Below are 19,679 nucleotides of genomic sequence, written 5' to 3'. Positions count from 1 at the left end.
AACAAGTTAAATGATCTTATCTTGCCAAGTACAACTTCCTCCATTGGGTTGGAAAACAATCTATAATTTTGAAGTACCAATTACGGAAGTGCTAAATTACGTAACTTTAAACTGCAATAATTCTCTAGTTGGGAAACAAATGAAATAAAGCATTATAACTTTAAAATGGTGCTTTACAAATGACATTAATCACCAAATGTTCAGCTTGTCAGCTATTTTGACAAACTTTTTATGCATAACTCTAACTTTTGCTGCGTTAAATTATTACACACAATGAATCGTGCTTCACAATCTCTCAACAGATGAAATTTTTTCAACCTGGGTTTCATTCCACAATGAAAGTTACTTTTTTTAAAAAAAATAGTTGATTATAGTCTACAGCTGCACAAAGTCCCAGACAGTGGAAGAAAGGACATTGCCCACTGACTGGGAAAGTCTGTCCACATACTGACAGATCCATCACACCCCGGACACACTCTCCTTCCCCTCCTCCCATCGGGGATAAGGCTCGGGTGTGGAAATCATGCTCTGTCATCAGGTTCACCGGTGTTCTCCTGCTGCCCACACTGGGTGTCAACTGATCTTCCTCTTCATTCTAACTCTTTGCCCTTACACTCTTTACCAGACATTCTCAACCTTTTATTTGGCTACAGCCTCCTTTAGACAATTCAAAGTTTATCCCCCCCCCCCCCCCCCACCATTTCCCTTAAAGCAGTTTAGCTGGTATCTTCTACATTAAAACTAAACAAAAAATATTTTATGATTTCAGCCTGTGGCCCACACCACCCCTCTTAACCCTCTGAGCCCCAGTTTTGTAGGACCACCAACAAGCGCATATACCACGTGTCCCAGTTTCTGGGACTGGTTTTATACCCAGCCACCAGCTGGTTCATACTGGTGTTTATACTGTAGTTTACCCATGGACCCGATCCAGAGAACTGTATATATTACAAAAGGTTACATGTGGCTGGAGTCCAAAGGGTTAAAATGTGATTGGGGGCCCCCCACGGAGAATGGCTGCTCTCTGCACCTGTATGAATGCTAGAGATAACCTGCTAGTCTGTGTGCAGAAGAACCCTCACCGTACTTTGTGACAAATAAATTAATCTTTAGAAAAATGAACAATGGACAGAAAGCAGGAAACATTACTCACTTCATTCCAATGTATGAGAACATCACAGCAAGAAAATTCATAAAGCTACTTTAAATTAGTAAGTTGCTTCATAAATCTAAGGACTGCAGTCACCTCAACCATAATACCGTTGATCTGGTTTATTTGGGGAATTACTTATTACCATGTTCAGGAAATGCAATTGATAATACGATTTATTTACTGGTCTACAATGTTCTCGTATAGAAATTAAGAAATGAGGAAATATTTCTACAACCAGCAGGTGGAATTTGTTGCCACAGATGGCTGTAGAGGCCAAGTTTTGGGGTAGATTTAAAGCAGAGGTTGCTAAGTTCTTGAATAGTAAGGGTGTAAAAGGACATGGAGAAAAGGCAGGAGAATGGGGTTAAGAGGGAAAATACATCAGGTATCATTCTAATGGTGGAGCAGACTCAATGGCCCTGGTTCTGCTCCTATGTCATATGGTCCAAACAAGAGCAGCCATAGGCATTACACTTACCTTCAGTAGGAGTGAGTGAAATTTATACAGCAGAAGTATGGACGAGGAATTTTAGCACATATACACACGAGAATCTTGCACTGTTTTCCTTAGGACAGAAGATTTAAGTTTTATAAGTGAAATAAACAGAAATGACTTCTGGTAGATGGAAAATAGTTTGCAAGATGATAGAATTTTTTTTAAACATTCAGCAGGTAGAAGATCTGTATCCCCTGCCTGAAGAGAAATAGTTTTGAAGGATTAACACTCGAGGGAAGCACAAAAGGGACATGGAAGTCAAACTGACTGCACTGATTTCAGAGAGCACACGGGTGCAAAAAGTACACTGTTGAATATTATAAAGTCAGCAGTCTATGGACCATTACCTAAAGATCCAACTGAGAAACTGCACATTTGCAAATTGGTAAGGACTGAATGAGGCCAAATATTATAATCACTGTTCAGGCACTCGCTCTGGAATTACATACCAGTCAAGGGCTGAGTAAAGATCATCAATCTGAAATGGTTGTCTCAGCTTCTCTTTCCAAAGAGACTGCTTAACCTGGTGAATATCTCCACCATTTGCTGTTTTCATGCTAGTTGAATTGTTCAGGAATGGAGAATGTAAGAATTCAAAATTGAATGCAAAAAAAACCCCAAAAACTAGATACTGCTCATTCAAATCACATTTTAGAGTAAAATTGATGGAGGCCAATTAGTCATGGTTAATCATTTCACGCAACATTAAGACCATCAGCAAAAAGTGGTCAAAGCAGGCATTTTATAGAAAAATCTATAAGAGATTATCACTTCCTTTTTAGGAGAGTGGTTAGTATCCACACTTGAACGCAGGAGACCAGGGGTTCAAGGGCAGCACGGTTAGCCCAACACTCTTACAGCGCCAGCGACAGGGAAGGGGGTTAGAATCCCACACTGTCTGTAAGGAGTTTGTATGTCTTCCCCATGCCCGCGTGGGTTTTCCTTGGATGGTCCGGTTTCCTCCCATCCTTCGAAACGTACTGGGGGTTGTAGGTCGATTGGGTGGCACGGGCTCGTGGGCCGGAAGGGCCCGTTACCCTGCTGGATGTCTAAATTTAGAGTTGACTGGATCCCAGTTGAAATCTATTTGCCACAAGGAACGAGCAAGAACCATAGTGAAACGTGATAGAAGCTACATTTTCAGTCCTATAAATAGTGAAATAAAACACAAAACACTACAAATCCACGCAGGCTGGTCAACAATTAAAAGCAAAAGATGGGTTTAGCACATTAGCGGTGAGCTTTCAACACAACACCCTTTAATTCAGAAGGTGGATAACCTGCCAAATATTTCCAATGTTTTATTCCAGATTTAGAGTTTTTAAAAAAAATGTAATATACATTTAATGTTACAAACTTACAAAATGATGCATACCCATGAAAACAACAGCTATCATGCCAACACTGGCATTCATATTCGGCATCAGTGATCCTTGGCGGATCAGTGTTAAACTCAATGAATGCACCTTTTTCCTAGCACGCCTCCCAGATTTGCCTTGTCTCAACCATTTCAAAGTAGGCATATAATACCATTCAACAAGAGTTACAATGCTATGGGATTGTGAACAGTCCTTATCTACAATATGTTATTCAGTTTTCTGCTATCAAACCATCTCCCAAGGTCAAAGTCCTGGCATGATATAAGCAATGTTATCCAGCGTGTGAGCCTGGGTGAATAAAAACAATGTAATTAGAAAGCAGTAGGATCATCGAAGATGTCTGGTAAATCGATTGGGGATGGATAAACCTATTGTTTCCCAGCTCTCCAAGACGTGCTGATTTCGACTTTACCCTCTTTTCCCAATCGGGAGACTACGACTGTTTTAGAGGATATACTATATTCATAATTCCCTCCAAAAGGTGTGATATCTAAATTATATAATATAATTACAAAAATAAATTCTGGGACTTTTGGAAAGTTTAAAAATGATTGGGAAAGAGAACTCAACCATCATATTTCCAATGAAAATTGGAATAAAATTCTGCGACTGGTAAACTCCTCTTCTCTATGTGCAAAACATTCACTGATACAATTTAAAGTTGTTCATAGAGCTCATATGTCTAAAGATAAACTCCATCGCTTTTATTTTCATATCGATCCTATATGTGATAAATGTCAATTGGAAATAGCTTCCCTTACACATATGTTTTGGTCCTGAACCTCTTTACAGAATTATTGGAAGGAAATTTTTTCCATTATATCTACCGTTTTGAATATTGATTTACAACCACATCCCATTACTGCAATTTTTGGATTACCTATGATAGATTTGACTTATTTATCTCTTCCTGCGGATCGTATGATTCCTTTTCTTACACTAATGGCTAGAAGATCTATACTATTGAATTGGAAAGAGGTTAATCCTCCCACTGTTTTCCAATGGTTTACCCAAACTATACTATGTTTAAATTTAGAGAAAATTAGAAACTCTGTCTATGAATCCCCTTCTAAGTTTGAGTTAACCTGGCGACCATTTATTCAATATTTTCATTTGTGGTGAGTTGATCTGGCTCTGTTTTCTTTTTATGATTATGTATGATAATTGGGCTGCTAGATGAGATCGGAGTGATCGGCGTGGTTTAGCTATATCGGTAAGTTTTTTTTTTAAAGTTTTTAATTCAGATTTGTTTTTTCTTCCTTTTTGGGGTTTTTTTTTCTCTTTTTTTTTTATATATTTTTATTAATTATATCCTTTTTTTTAGAGATAGTTCATACTCTAAACTGATCTAAAAAATTTTTTTATGATATATTTTTATTCTGCAATATTATTGTTTAATATCTCTGTATTAATTTGTTATTTACTATGTATTTTTCATATCTCTTTGAACTGTATGTGTTTATAAATTATAATAATAATAAAAAGATTGGAAAAGAAAAGACTTGCTGAGTGGCAGATAATGATCACCTATGGTGTCTGCATGGGGTTTGTACATTCTCAGATTAACTGCTTACTGATGATCCCGGAAATGAATGGGTTGGCCTCTGAGAAGAGATTGAGTCGTCTGGGACTGTACTCGCTGGAGTTTAGCAGAATGAGAGGGGATCTTAGAGGAACATAAAATTATGAAAGGCATAGATTGGTAGAGGAGACCAGAATAGGGATCATAATCTCAAGATTCAGGTAACTAAATTTGGGACAGAGATGAGGAACTGCTTTTCCCAAGGGGTGGTGAATCGGTGGAATTCATGCCCATTGAAGCAGTGGAGGCGATCTCAGTGAATACATTTCAGACAGGGTTGGATAGATTTTTACATAGTAGGGGAATTAAGGGATAAGGGGGAAAGGCAGGTCGGTGGAGATGAGCCCATCATCAGATCAGCCACTAAGTGGCGGAACAGGCTCGACGAGCAGGATAGCCGACTCCTGCTCCTATTTCTTATGTTCAACAATTTCCCTACTAAACTGAAGACTCTCATTCCTGATCCCATTTTGACAGGAAAGTTGAACCTGGGACAAACCAGGATATTAATACCACACAGACTCAATGTACCAGTCAGTCTCCTACTGAATATCAGTATGAGGCTTATCCAAGGACAGATCTTGGTTGGCAGGGTTGGATTTATACAAATTGTAAAGTTGTTGGGAGGAACAGCTTTTCAGTCCCTTTAGTGCATCACATGGGTAATTCACAAGAAGGGAGACACTCACCAGAATTTCTTTAGGACAGGCATTAAGATGGTCAACCTGCGTTGTGAGGCAGGTTAAAGGACCCAATGCACAGATTATGGAATCCAACAGGACAGAGAGACTCCCAGACACTGCCACCATGCCCTAGAAAGACAAAAATGGTTTCACATATCAATTTGACAAAGTCAAAAAAGTTCTCGACAGGGTCAATTTTATTCCTGTTTCAGCTTTAAAAGTGAACCAGATTAATATGAATTTAGCTGCTGAGGCAATAGGACCAAGTGGCTCTTCTTAGATGGAACCTCTAATCTGTTCAATAATTGATAATCTCTGTTGGCAATGAAACAAAATTGGCAGTGATGTCCTTGAACTTGTTAAAGCTACTGAATGGGTCATATGTATAGAGTTACAGTGCAAAACTTTTGAATTTTATCCAGGCAAGTGTAACAGGGAGTGCAAAATAAAACAAAAGTTCAGGATATAGTGTTAAAGGAAAAAAGTTTAGTTAAAATAATAAGGGCAACATCACTTTAAATGTCCATGAGACCAGGTCAACTGTGGCTCCACCTTTCAACCTAATATATGCTGGTATACAAGCATCGGACTTGTCAGTCACCAACGAGCCTGCAGCAGACGTGGACATACCCCTCCATAAATCTTCGTCCGCGAAGCCAAGCCAAAGAAGAAAGACAGTGAGGGCTGATAACCAAAATATACATTGAAGCTGCACAAATAAGTTTTTAAAATTTCCATTCCCCATATCAGTCTTCTCAGAGCTGTGACAAGTCCAGGAAGTGTTCTACTTCAGTACCGACACACAAAGCAGATTTTCATTCCGTGAATCTGGGCTTCGTTTCAGTCCTCGCCCCAAAGATGAAAACCCCCATGCTCAAAATATGCAGCATCTTGTTCTCCAGAGAAGTTTTTTTTTTAAAAAGAACTAAAGCCTTTAATAAAGACCCCAATAAAATCAGTAACAACTCAGGAGGAATCTTTTAGCCCATCGAATGTGGGCTTTCTATCCGAGAGAAGGTGGAATACACATCACAAGGCAGTTGATAGATTCTGATGAACGATGCTGATTAATCACAGGTTCCGACTGTGCACTCACTGAAGACATCATAAAGGCCCCCCATCACCCTTCTCACTACTTCTTTTGGAAAGAAGGAACAGGAACCTGAAGAATAGTGCATCTAGGTTCAAGAACAGATTCTTTGCAATGGCTATCAGACTCTTGAACCTCCCCTTGTTAGACTGATTACAGGCTACTTCAGCACCACAGAAAAGACAGTCTGTAAAGTAAATTTGTTCTTGTACTAAGGTACCTGAATATTTATTATCTATATCCTTTGTATATATTATATTTTTAATTGTAATTTACTGTACAATAATTTTCTTCTTTCTTTACGAAGTACCTGTTTGGCTGCAGCAAGAAAGATTTTGATCCACATGTGCATCGTGCAGTGTAAAGGATAATAAACTCATCATCCCATCCTTGCGTTCCTTTCATACAGTGGAATCCCCATTATCTGGGATTCAATCAGCTGAAAACCCAAACAACAGCCAAAACAATGTGGAGGAAATAAATAAATCAATTCAATTTAAAATAATTAAGAATAAATAAGTTTAAAATTGTATAAGTAAATATCCTTTGATGAAACACACAAGCCCCTGGTGAAGATGGGAGCAAACATTCAGCCAGTGGAGCTCCCCGGGTCATGCCCTCCTGCAGCAGCTGTTTCAATAAAGTTGTGTTTGAATAAAACGGCGGTGCCCAGGATAAAGAGCCGGCCAATGCTGCTTGCTGCTGGGGTGACTCTCCCAAGGTATCTCCCTACCCATGCCAAGTACGAATTTGTGTTAGGTATATAAGTAAATCTTAAATAAAGATTGACATAGTAATAGTGTGTCTCAGTCGACTGAAAAATTCAGATTTCTGGCATCTGCGATCCCCTTAGGTGCCAGGTACTGTATATCCATCAGGGAGGGAAAGACAAAGATTTTGGGTCTCATTTTTGTGTCCGTTAGGCATATAAAGGAAGTTATATTTGTACATTTTAGCAATGGTTGCAAAAAATATTCTGCTCTGAGATAGAAGTGCTTAGTGATATTAAAATTTTTTATATTAACACAAGAAACAGAAATTCATATGCAGAAAACCTAAGAAGAAATCTCATCAGCTTTATTTGATGGCTTACTATGCTCCAAAAGTTGTTAAATGGATGTTCTCCACCGAATTCGATCACCTCCTCCGTCACTCCATACACATCCCACCTCCTCCGTCACTCCATACACATCCCACCTCCTCCGTCACTCCATACACATCCCACCTCCTCCGTCACTCATACACATCCCACCTCCTCCGCCACTCCATACACATCCCACCTCCTCCGTCACTCATACACATCCCACCTCCTCCGCCACTCCATACACATCCCACCTCCTCCGCCACTCCATACACATCCCACCTCCTCCGCCACTCCATACACATCCCACCTCCTCCGCCACTCCATACACCTCCTCCGCCACTCCATACACCTCCTCCGCCACTCCATACACCTCCTCCGCCACTCCATACACCTCCTCCGCCACTCCATACACCTCCTCCGCCACTCCATACACATCCCACCTCCTCCGCCACTCCATACACATCCCACCTCCTCCGCCACTCCATACACATCCCACCTCCTCCGCCACTCCATACACATCCCACCTCCTCCGCCACTCCATACACATCCCACCTCCTCCGCCACTCCATACACATCCCACCTCCTCCGCCACTCCATACACATCCCACCTCCTCCGCCACTCCATACACATCCCACCTCCTCCGCCACTCCATACACATCCCACCTCCTCCGCCGCTCCATACACATCCCACCTCCTCCGCCGCTCCATACACATCCCACCTCCTCCGCCGCTCCATACACATCCCACCTCCTCCGCCGCTCCATACACATCCCACCTCCTCCGCCGCTCCATACACATCTCACCTCGGTTTCTTGCAATCGGTGGCCAATGAGGCTCAGCGATTCTCCCAATAGCTGCAGGTGTGCTGCAACGTCGATGGGATCGGCATCCGGCATTTTAACTGGAGACGAAGACTGGCTGCTAGCCCCGAATCCCATGGAAAAGGCCGACTTCTTTTGCGGTGTCACCACTCCAGACAGTGAAGACAAGCTCTGCTTGCCTGATTCAAGGAGAGAAAACACAAGGAGAAAATCCAAAAGCTTGGCTATATAAAAAAGGAGCTAAGCAAAGACCCTCTGCCCCAGAGAACTATGATACCTTGTGCATCAGGAGTGCACATTCCCAAATGAACCAAAAACAGTCACTTGGGAACAGCAATAAAATACATTTAAAATAGGTTGGATAGATTTTTACACAGTAGGAGAATAAATATGGTAGATGTTTCCATTAGTAGGGGAGTCCAGCACTCGGGGACATCGCCTCAAGAACTAGGTTAGTAGATTTAGAATGGAGAGGAGGAGGAGGAACTGTGGAATTCTCTTCCCATTTAAGCAGTGGAAACTACTTCAGTAAATATATTTAAGACAAAGCTTAACGGTTTTTGAATAGTTGGGGGAATTAACGGATATGGGGAAAAGGATGAGATGAGCCCATCGTCAGATCAACCATGATCTCATTGAATGGTGGAGCAGGGTAGATGGGCCGGATGGCCGACTCCTGCTCCTATTTCTTATGTTCTTATCCTTGGCTACGTTGGAAAGGCAAAACCTGACATTCCTGCTGCCTTGATGACACATTGCCCATTCATTCCCAGTTCTGTTTTCTTAAATGGACCAACATCCAGTTTCATCGCTTTCAGATTTATACACAAACTTTGTTCAACGAGGCTCTCTCTCCTATGAGCCCTCAAATGTAGGAATATCACAACCAATTTGATACACTCTCAATCCTGACTTGGAAACAGAGGGTGGTGGGAAAATGGACTGAGCCACCAGACCAAGTCAGAGGAGAGTACAATTACAACATGCAAGACATTTGGACAGGTACGTAGATGGGGAAGGTTTATCGGGATAGGGGCCAAACAAGGGCAAAAAAAAAGACAAGCAGAGGGTGACAACTTGGTTGGCATGTGGATGATTTGGGAAGTGGGGCCTGTTCATGCACTGCAAAATGCTAAGAGTCTATGGACCTTCATCGATGCTGGACCCAGATATTGGAATTCAATTCCCAAAAGCTTTGTGTAACTAATTTCACCAGATGAACAGCAGCTATTCAAGAAGGCAGCTCATCACCATCCTCTCAAGGGCAATAAATGCTGGTCTTGCCAAAAATGCTGAGATCCTAAAAATGAATATGTTAAAAATGCCAACCTGTAGCTGGGTGAAAGGGAGAGCATCAAATATAAAAGAATAGTGGCTGGAATGGAATCTTTTTTCTCCTTAGAGGACAGGAGAAGCATTTTATAGAGTTTTTTTTTTAAACCCCTTCAGCGAATTTGGGATGACATGTTTTATCTCCTCTTTAGATCGAAGTTCTGACTGGGTGTGTTGGCCTCATGGTGCACAAGGCATTTAGTGTGCGATTTAATTTCAGGATGGATTGCTCACGTGCAGCTGCTTTCAGTGCGAAGTACCTTTCTGTTTAACAGCTGCCTCTTCCAGTGAGTCAGTCAGCTTCCGTTTCACTGTCATTGCCTCGGCTTTATTCTGCTTGTGTTGCAAGTATTGGCACTTCTGTTTCCATACCTAGAATTTTAAGAAAAATCTTTTCACTTTCATTAATAAAAGGAACTTTTATGTGTGTAGATCAAGAATATGTAGTGTAAGTACGAGCTTTTAAAGTCCTTGCATTGTTCAATAAAGCTGTAGAATCTGACACAACTACATAAACTCAATCCAGTTACGCATGAACGGGACTGCATTCGAGTAACAAGACTGCATAAAACTGACAGCCAAGGACGAAAGCTTGTGGGGCATTCACTTTATAAATAACATACCACAGAAAAGCAAGGAAGCCATAAAGAGTCCTCAAAGCATTTGTTTGACCTCAACTAGGAAGACTGTAAAGAACATAGTTAAGATTTATACATAAAGCCAGAGTGTTGAATAACCTCAGGAAGTGAAAATCCAGAGGTGTATGATTCAGTGATCATTGTGGGATCAGAGGTGGAGAGGGTGAAAGGACCTTTCCTGAACCCAACACACGACTGTCATCGTGAAGAAAAACACATTAGCGTCTCAGAGGAGTTTTGATGTCGAAAACCTTGGCAAACTTCTACAGACATGTGGTTGAAAGTGTGCTGACCGGCTGCATCAAGGTCTGGTATGAAAGGAGGAAAGGTAATGATGGAAAAACGGAAAGAGAAGATAAACAAAATATAAAATGGCTACGCTGAACTATATGACTTTAAATATTAATGGAATACATAACCAAATTAAAAGGAAGAAACTACTAAATTTAAATGAATAAATGTATTCCATTAGAAAAAATAACATATAGGTTAAGAAATAATATTGAAATATTCGAACAGGTATGGGAGCCTTACATTAAATACAGTAGCGAAAACCTGCCGGGGACAAACATTACCTAGGTTGATGGAAGGAGAAGGAAAGAAAAGAATGGACTCAGTAGAATTTCTGGTGTATTTTTGTTGAATGACAACATTGTCTGACTGGCTTAATGCAACCTAGATTGTATACCTAAAATGGATGAGAGGGGGGGGTGGGGGGGTGGCTTGGGAGGAGGGAGGGGGGGGAGAAAAAGTCACTGTATATGTGTGAAAAAGAAAAAGTGTATATCATGGCTAATGTGATTTATGGTGTGAAAAAAAAAATTTAAAAAATAAAATAAAAAAAAAAGGTCTGGTATGGGGACACCAATACCCCTGAGTGAAAGCTCTGCATAAGGTAGTGCATCACAGGCAAAATCCTCTCTACCATCAAGAACATCTACAGGGAATGTTGCAGCAGTAATGTGGACAAATTGGAAAATCTGGAGTTGTTTTCCACCAGAACACAGAGATGTTTATAAAACCATGACGACAGTCAAAAGTAAGTGAAAATATGTAACCCACTGTTACAAGGGTCAAGAACAAGGGCATAGTCTTAAAAACAGAAGATGCTGAAAACTTCTGACAGGTCAGGCAGCAGGTGTTGGAAAGATTTCAGCTTTATTGTCAGAGCACATACATGACATCACATACACCCTGAGCTTCCTTTTCCTGCGGGCCAGGCAGAATCATTACTACTTATTGGTCATGCAAAAAAAATGTACTCGATTTACACATGTAAACAAATAAAGAACTGTAAATAGATAAAGAAATGTAAACAAACTCAGAGAATAAAAAAAGATCAATAAAGTGTAAGAGTCCTTAAAAGACTCCCCGATTGACTGAAAGAGAAAGAGAGTTAAAATTTCAGGTCAAAGAAATGGGAAAGACCAAGGATCATCAACGTGGCAATTTAACATTATAAAACCATAAGACATAGGAACAGAAATAGGCCATTCAGCCCATTAAGTCTGCCCCGCAATTTAATCGTGAGCTGATCCATTTGCCCCACTGCCCGGCCTTCACCCCATAACCTTTGATACCCTGGTTAATCAAGAACCTGTCAATCTTAAATTCACCCAATGACTTGAATGCACAACCTGAAAGATCAAAAATGGAGCTTTTCCTAAAGGATAAGTATCTTAAGGGAAAAAAAATTGGGTTGTGGACCAAGTCAGGGAATGGAACAAAGGAATGCTCAAATGTAAAACCATTTTAGTAGACCTGGTGTAATCTTCTTGTATTGCAATCAGTGTGATTCAATATCATCCTATTCACCAATGAAACAGGGTTCAGCTGTTCTCAATGAGCATCTGTCAGTCCCTAACCACAGTTGCAATAACCCAATGATCTCATATGAAATATTGCCCAGAAAGGTTGAGGGTTTTCGGAGTAATTGTAAAATATGTGAAGGATCTTGGAGAAAAGCAGTGGCAAACAAGCTATTCTGGTCCAGACTCTGTGTGAAATGGTTTGTGAAATAGTCACGTGCACTCAGCTTCCCACACCCACCTGTTTATCCTTCCCACACCCACCTGTTTATCCTTGTCAGGAAGTTGTTTCCATACTTCAGCCAGCTTCTTGCTGAGCTCACCAAAATCTGTGGCAAAAACAAGCACAATCCCAAGTTATAGTTAAGCACAATGAGTGGGCACCCTCTTGTCAACTTATAGGATTGATCCTCCAACACACTGCCAGAGAAAATCGATTAGCACCACGCTGTTACAGCGACAGCAATCAGGACTGGAGTTCGAACTCGGCACTGTCTGTAAGGAGTTTGTACATTTCCATGTGTCTGTGTGGGTTTTCCCGGGGGGGTTCCGGTTTCCTCTCATTGTTGAAAATATACCAGAGGATGCAGGTCAATTCGGTGCAATAGGGTGGCACGGTCTTTTAGGCCGAAAGGGCTTGTTACCATGCTGTATGTCTACATTTTAATTTATAAATTTAATTTAAAATTAATCAACTTTCTCCCAATTTTCAGCTGCTGCTTTGCTCAAGAAGACAGGACAGGGATTAAAACACAAGAGTCTTCAAACATTGAAGAACACGAGGCTGGAGAAACTCAGCAGGTCAAACCGTGTCCTTTATGGAACGAAGAGAAAGATAAAGAACCGATGTTTTGGGCTTGAGCCCTTCATCAAGGTATGAGTAAAATATCAGCAGATGCCGAGTACTTTATAGCAAAGATGAAGGTACATCACCAACATTTCGGGCTTGAGCCCTTCATCAAGACCTGCTGAGTTTCTCCAGCATTGGGTCTTTGCTGAAGAAGTTGGTCATTTCATAGTCATAGAGTTCTAGTGTGAACACCAACCTAGCTGGTCCTATTTGCCTCTCTCTAAAACTTTCCTATCTATGCACACCTAAATCTAAATGTTCTCTGAATATCATAATTCTCCCCGCTTCTACCAATTCCTCTGACAGCTCATTGCATATAATCACTACCCTCTGGGTGAAGAAGATGCCCCTTGTATTCCTTTTAAATTTTTCCCGTCTCACTTAAAATAAAAACAAACAGAAATGCAGGAGGAACTCAGACAGTCTTGCGGTAAAGATATATTACAATGTTTTGGGCCTGAGCCGAGTTCCTCCAGCATTTCTGTGTTTTTACTACTATTACTGCGACTACAGACTTGTGTTTCACTCCTCTAGATTTAAATTTCTATAACTAATGACCTTATACAAACAAATTTCTTTGAGCTGAGATTACCTGTATGAAGTGTGGTCCCCTGTTGCTGCTGTGCATCTGTGGTACTTATGCACTCGCGCACACAAACAAAAGCCCGCTAAATTTAAAATGTTTGAGAGGCCGGATGGTTGGGTAGTCTGGATTTCTGGCATCTGACTTTTACTGTATATATATTTTTTTTTAAATTATCTTACCTATTCCAGGGTGCTCAGCAACAATATTAATCCGGTATTCTTTGCAAAACAACTGATAAGCAGACATGTTCTTTTTTTTCTGTAAGAAATGTATAGAAATATCACTAACATTTAAAAAGCCTCCTCTTTTCCAGTACTAACAATCTGTTTTTCTTTCCACAGATGCTTGTCTGTTTCCAGCTTTTTCACCATTAAATTCAACTGGTTCATAAATTAGGTCCTTTTATGGTTTAGGTTCTGGGAATATGTTGATCAATTTAGACAATGGTTTCACTCTGGGGCAACCATTACTTCCTGGATGATAAAGGTGGCTGCACTCCATAAGTATTTCATTCTCATTGTGCTTGGGGCACCACAAGATTCAAAAATTGTTGGATAAAAGTCTTAATTACGATTATCTGATATAAACGGACAGCAAAATCGGACAAGTTACTAAAAGTTTAATGTTCTAAAGTAGGCATTTGAGTAGCCCTACCTTTTCAGGTTTCTCAATTTTTTCTTTGTCTTTTTCTTCCTTTTTCTTCTTTTTCTCAGTCTGCCCTTCGATGTGGAATATGGAAGGTGGGGGCACATTTATTGCATAAGGCGTGCTAACGGATGGCTGTGGCGGGTAGCAGCACTTAGTGGCTGATAAAACCTTTCCTGAGCCATGAGCCAGTAGCTTCTTGGACTTTGAGTGCTTCTTCTCTTTGTGTTTCTCCTTGTCCTTCTTTTTCTTGCTTTTCTTGTCTTTCTTCTTTTTCTTTCTCATCTCTCGGAAAGAATCGTCGATGACCAGCTCTCCCGCCTCAAGCTCCCCGCCAGAGGAAGATGCAGAATCCAGCGTATCCAGCCCTGCAAATTCGTACTCAGAAAGGTTGCCGGCATGACCTTCACTGTAGAAATGCGAAGTGGAGTCAAAGCCCTCACTGACCCGAGACTCTGACTTGTGTATTTTGCGAACAGCTGACACCCTTGGCAAACTATGAGTGTCGAGGGCAGGGAGGAAAGTGCTGTGTTCCTCCCTACTCACCTTTTTTGAGGATTTCTTTACACTCGAGGTCCCTGCAAAATTAAACGCCTCATCATCCATGCCCGATTTATCCTTAGGCGAGAGGAGGAGTTTCATTTTTAAACCCTCGCCCTCGCGCATTGTCACGGTGTCCGTATTTACAAAAAGGGGCTTCATTTTTTTTGACTTGTGTAAACTCCCCTCTTCAGAGAGTTCCTCGGGCTCTGCACTAGCAGCTTTTTTCTTGTGCTCCTTCTTACTCTCGGGGTAAAAAGGAGGATAGGACGACGAGCCAACAGCAGAAAAGGGTTTCTCGACTTTTTTGGAAGGCTTTGAGACCGCTGGTACGGACGAGGTTATGGCCTTGAGAAGGCCCATTGCAGTGTCAGGCTGTTGACCATCAAACCTCTTTTTCTTCTTTACAGATTCCATAGGTGACAGTTCTAGGTGAAAACATTGAAAGAGAAATACTGAATTAATTTGTAACCGAACTTCACTGGAAGCACAGGAATGATGCACAGACTGAGTCTTTTTCTCTATGAAAAAGAAAAGCCAAGGAGTAGAGTACATAGAGTATTACAGCACAAAACAGTCCCTTCAGCCCGCGATATATTCCTTAAAAAAATTACTAAACCCTCCCTGCTTCATAACCCTCTATTTTTCTTTCATCTATGTGGCTAAAAGTCTCTTAAATACCCCTAATGTTTCAGCCTCCACCACCACCCCTGGAAATCCATTCCAGGCACCAACAACTCTCGGTGTAAAAAAAAAACTTGCCCCAAACTTTCCTCCCTTCACTTTGTACATGTTTCCTCTGGTGTTTGCTATCCCTGCCCTGGGGAAAAAATGCTGGCTGTCCACCCTACCTATGCCTCTCAGAATCTTGTAGACCCCTATGAAGGGATATGGAGTAAATGAATAGGCAAAAGGATGTTAGATGGAAGTATATGGACGTTTTTCATTTTAGTAGGCATTCAAAAACTGTAAAATGCCAAGCAACTATTTGGTTCTCATCGGAATCCTGTGTCCTTGATTTTTTTTTTAAAATTTTTTATTTTTCACACCATAAATCACATTAGCCATGATACACACTTTTTCCTTTTCAAACATATACAGTGACATTTTCTCCCCCCCCCCTCCCTCCTCCCAACCCACCCCCCCCACCCCCCCCTCCCATCCATTTAAGGTATACAATCTAGGTTACATTAAACCAGTCAGACAATGTTGTCATTCAACAAAAATACACCAGAAATTCTACTGAGTCCATTCTTTTCTTTCCTTCTCCTTCCATCAACTTAGGTAATGATTGTCCCCGGTAGGTTTTCGCTATTGTATTTAATGTAAGGCTCCCATATTTGTTCGAATATTTCAATATTATTTCTTAAACTATATGTAATTTTTTCTAATGGAATACATTTATTCATTTCTATATACCATTGTTGTATTTTCAGATTATCTTACAATTTCCAGGTTGACATAATACATTTTTTTGCTACGGCTAGAGCTATCTTAACAAATCTTTTTTGTGCATCCTCCAAATCAATTCCAAATTCTTTGTTTTTTATGTTACTTAGGAGAAAGATCTCTGGATTCTTTGGTATATTGTTTTCTGTTATTTTATTTAATATCTGATTGAGATCTTCCCAAAATTTTTCTACTTTCTCACATGTCCAGATTGCATGAATTGTTGTACCCATTTCTTTTTTACATCGAAAACATCTATCAGATACTGTTGGGTCCCATTTATTTAACTTTTGAGGTGTAATGTATAGTCTGTGTAACCAGTTATATTGTATCATACGTAGCCTCGTATTTATTGTATTTCTCATCGTTCCAGAACATAATTTCTCCCATGTTTCCTTTTTTATCTTTATATTTAAATCTTGTTCTGTGTCCTTGATTTTTGATGCACAGAAAGTAATGTATCCAATTACAATAAGCAATTGATATGTTTATTGCAAAGGAGTTGAATTAGGAAATTAAAATTCCTGTATCAGTCCTTCAGGGCTGAGATGAGAAAAAATGGGTTTACTTGAGGGCTGAGTGTCCTTGGAAGTTTCTTCTTTCTGAGTGATGTGGACACTCGGCCATGGAGTATATTCAAATTGATAGATTTTCAAACATTGAATCGTTGGATCATGGATTTGAGCTACTATCTTACAAGCAGAACAAATCTTCTATTTCACACTTTTGTTCTACCTTACTAATTTAAAAGTATTGAATTGTTTATTGCTTTTTATTCCAAGATACAGGGAAAAAATGTCAATTTCCTTCATTGTTAAGTCTCTTAACATTTGGTTTCTTGCTTGACCCCCTCATGCAGCAGAACTACCAGAGATCTTGGATCTGGCTGGGCTTTTCAGTGTCCACCGTTTTCCAACAAAGAGAAACTATCTGGCACTAGGGCAAGTTTTAATGTACTTACGAAAAAGTGTCCTTGACTACCAGAGATACTCAAGTTTTTTGGACCAATTTTTCAGATCAAATTGGGGGAGGGGGTGTCAAACGTTTGACTGCAGTAAGTGTCTGCGTCGTTCAAAGCGTTAGGACCTCGGATGGCCAGGACTGGGTAGTAAGTTTATGTTTAGGGCATCAGGAGTTCAGATGACCAGGCAGAGAGGGTCCACGGTCGAGAAACTGGGGGCTCAGATGGGTGTCAATGCCAAAATTGGGGGGGGGAGAATTTTACACAGGTTATACAGAAAAACGTGATTTTTGGGCCAAAATAGGGGGACAGTTGAAATGGGTCATATATGGAAAACGTGCGATTTTTGGGCCAAAAATCGACTATTACACGAGTGTATACCTGTGGCAAAGGTGCTTTGTGGTTAGTAAGGGATTACTTAAGGAATGTGAGCAGAAAGAAAAAGGTTGAGAAATACTGGTATAGAGACTGGTGAGAGAGTGCTTAAAGAAATTAGAAAGGCAAAGAAGGCATCATTTACAGATAAAGAAATTAATGAAAACATTTTGGAAGTAATATTAAGGACCAGGAAAAGAGCAGACACAAAAAGGTCAATTTGTATGTGGAGCCAGAGATGTAGGCAAGGGCAGCACGGTTACAACAACGCTGTTACAGCGCCAGTGATCAGGACCAGGGTTCGAATCCTGTGCTATCTGTAAGGAGTTTGTACATTCTCCCTGTGTCTGCGTGAGTTTTCTCCAGGTGCTCCAGTTTCCTCCCACTGTTCAAAGTGTACTGGGGTTGTTAGTTAATTGGGCAGCACAGGCTCATGGGCTAAAATGGCACATTGTAAGGAAGGTTTGGAATCTGGAATCCTGCACCCACATGCGTAGCGGAGGCAGAGCCTCAACGAGCATCTAGACGAGCACCTGTATTTCCCAGGCATTGCATTAAATGAGGCAGCAGCTAGAATAGTGACGTTCTATGGTCAGCAATGAATAGCGAGCCAAAATTATTGTGCTGCATAAATGTGGCTGTCATGTGACAGCACTGCCCCACCTAGACGGAGGACACACCAACTGCCAATCAAGGTTTGGTTCCGCCCCACCCATTAGTACACACTTTGCCACTAGACCCATGCAAATTACCTGGACTGCACTCTCCAGTCTGCCTGTACTTGGCTTTGGGCCACTGACTGTTATAATTGGACTAACCCTCCTGGCACCAAGCCATTGGTTCCCTGTAAATGACCTGGGCTGGAGCCTCCAGCACTATAAAGGTGCCATGTGTTCTTTGTTCTCTCTTTGACACCTTGAGACCACCCTGCTTCACTACAGGTCTAGAAATGTGGAAGGGCACTGGAGAAACTTGGTAAGATGTGCACGGTTAAAAGGGTTGGGAGTGTTTAGTGTCCCTTCTAGCACTGTCAAGGGGTGTGTGTGTGTGTGTGTGTGTGTGTGTGTGTGTGTGTGTGTGTGTGTGTGCATCCATTACCATTTCCCAGACTTACCTTCTGTAAATAAAATTCTTCCCTACCAAAACTGTGTTCCAACTCCTTGCCTTTCAGAACCTCTTTCCTCACACAATGACCCTTTTGTACTTAAAAATGTCCTTGCACTTGCATATACAAACGTGTTCTCGGAGTTTCTGAAATTATTACACCAGGAAAGATGTCAAGGCCTTAAAGTGGGTGCAGAGGTAATTCAACAGCTATGAGGTCAACTATTACAGAACCTGGGATTAATCTCTACAACACACAAGTCTAAAAAAGATTTAGTGGATATTCTTAAAATACACCAAGTTTTAGTGGTAAATAATCAGAGGGGTTGGATTTAAGATAGCTGTCAAAATAGATGTACCACAAGCAGAAATTCTGCATTCACTCAAAGTGCAATCATCTTCTACAACATGAAATCCTTTCAATTTGGATATCTGTATTTAATCATTGCTCAGCTATCCCTCTATAGAAAGCAGAATGCAAATGAGAAGGTCGGAAAGGCTTTTTAGCCCTTTGTTTCTTCTGAGGAGAGATGTACTGGTCTTGGAGGTAGTGCAGAGGTTCACTAGATTGATTCCAGATATGAGGGGATTATCCTATGAGGAGAGATTGAGTTGTCTGCGATTGTACTCACTGGAATTCAAAACAGTGAGAGGGGATCTTATAGAAACATAAAATTGTGAAAGGCATAGAAAGAAGTAGGTAAGTTGTTTCCATTGGTGGGGAGACCAGAACTAGGGGACATAGCCTCAAGATTCAGGGTAATAGATTTGGACAGAGATGAGGAGGAACTGCTTTTCCCAGAGGATGGTGAAACTGTGGAATTTGCTGCCCATTGAAGCAGTGGAGATGACCTCAGTAAACATATTTAAGACATGGTTGAATAGATTTTTACATAGTAGAGAAATTAAGGGATATAGGGAAAAGGCAGGTAGGTGAGATGAGCCTATCACCAGATCAACCATGATCTCATGGAATGGTGCAGCAGGCAAGATAGGCTGAATGGCCTACTCCTGCTCCTATTTCTTATGTATGTTCTTATAGTCTGTCACTATACACGTCTATTTTCTGCGCATATTTCTGTCTCTATTTGAAATTAAATGC

The 19,679-nt window shown here is 40.8% G+C and overlaps 1 protein-coding gene and 1 long non-coding RNA gene across 6 annotated transcripts in view; one reads left to right on the top strand and one right to left on the bottom strand.

Annotated features, from left to right (window-relative positions):
• Nucleotides 1-16,018, top strand: part of LOC138748194 (uncharacterized) — a 22,827-nt gene extending 6,809 nt beyond the window's left edge. Inside the window, exons 2-3 of the long non-coding RNA XR_011347862.1 lie at nt 12,781-12,941; nt 13,845-16,018. This is a non-coding gene — a long non-coding RNA (uncharacterized lncRNA). The remainder of the gene's footprint in view (nt 1-12,780; nt 12,942-13,844) is intronic.
• hmgxb4a (HMG box domain containing 4a) overlaps nt 2,926-19,679 on the bottom strand; it is a 29,862-nt gene continuing 13,108 nt past the window's right edge. For 3 of the 5 annotated variants that reach the window (XM_069907966.1, XM_069907967.1, XM_069907969.1), the window contains 7 exons: nt 14,158-15,116; nt 13,683-13,761; nt 12,332-12,396; nt 9,882-9,993; nt 8,272-8,468; nt 5,300-5,422; nt 2,926-3,316 (listed from right to left, as the gene is read on the bottom strand). In XM_069907966.1, the coding sequence (XP_069764067.1) occupies nt 3,272-3,316; nt 5,300-5,422; nt 8,272-8,468; nt 9,882-9,993; nt 12,332-12,396; nt 13,683-13,761; nt 14,158-15,116 (1,580 nt within the window). In that variant the 3' untranslated portion in view covers nt 2,926-3,271. Of the gene's footprint in view, nt 3,317-5,299; nt 5,423-8,271; nt 8,469-9,855; nt 9,994-12,331; nt 12,397-13,682; nt 13,762-14,157; nt 15,117-18,587; nt 18,682-19,679 lie in introns of those variants that run through there. The other 2 variants (XM_069907968.1, XM_069907970.1) reach the window with 2 other exon arrangements.

This window comes from Narcine bancroftii, chromosome 13 (genome assembly GCF_036971445.1).
Source record: "Narcine bancroftii isolate sNarBan1 chromosome 13, sNarBan1.hap1, whole genome shotgun sequence".
Lineage (NCBI taxonomy): Eukaryota > Metazoa > Chordata > Chondrichthyes > Torpediniformes > Narcinidae > Narcine > Narcine bancroftii.
Note: the sequence above shows the minus strand (reverse complement) of the source record. Positions and strands in the feature narration are given on the sequence as shown.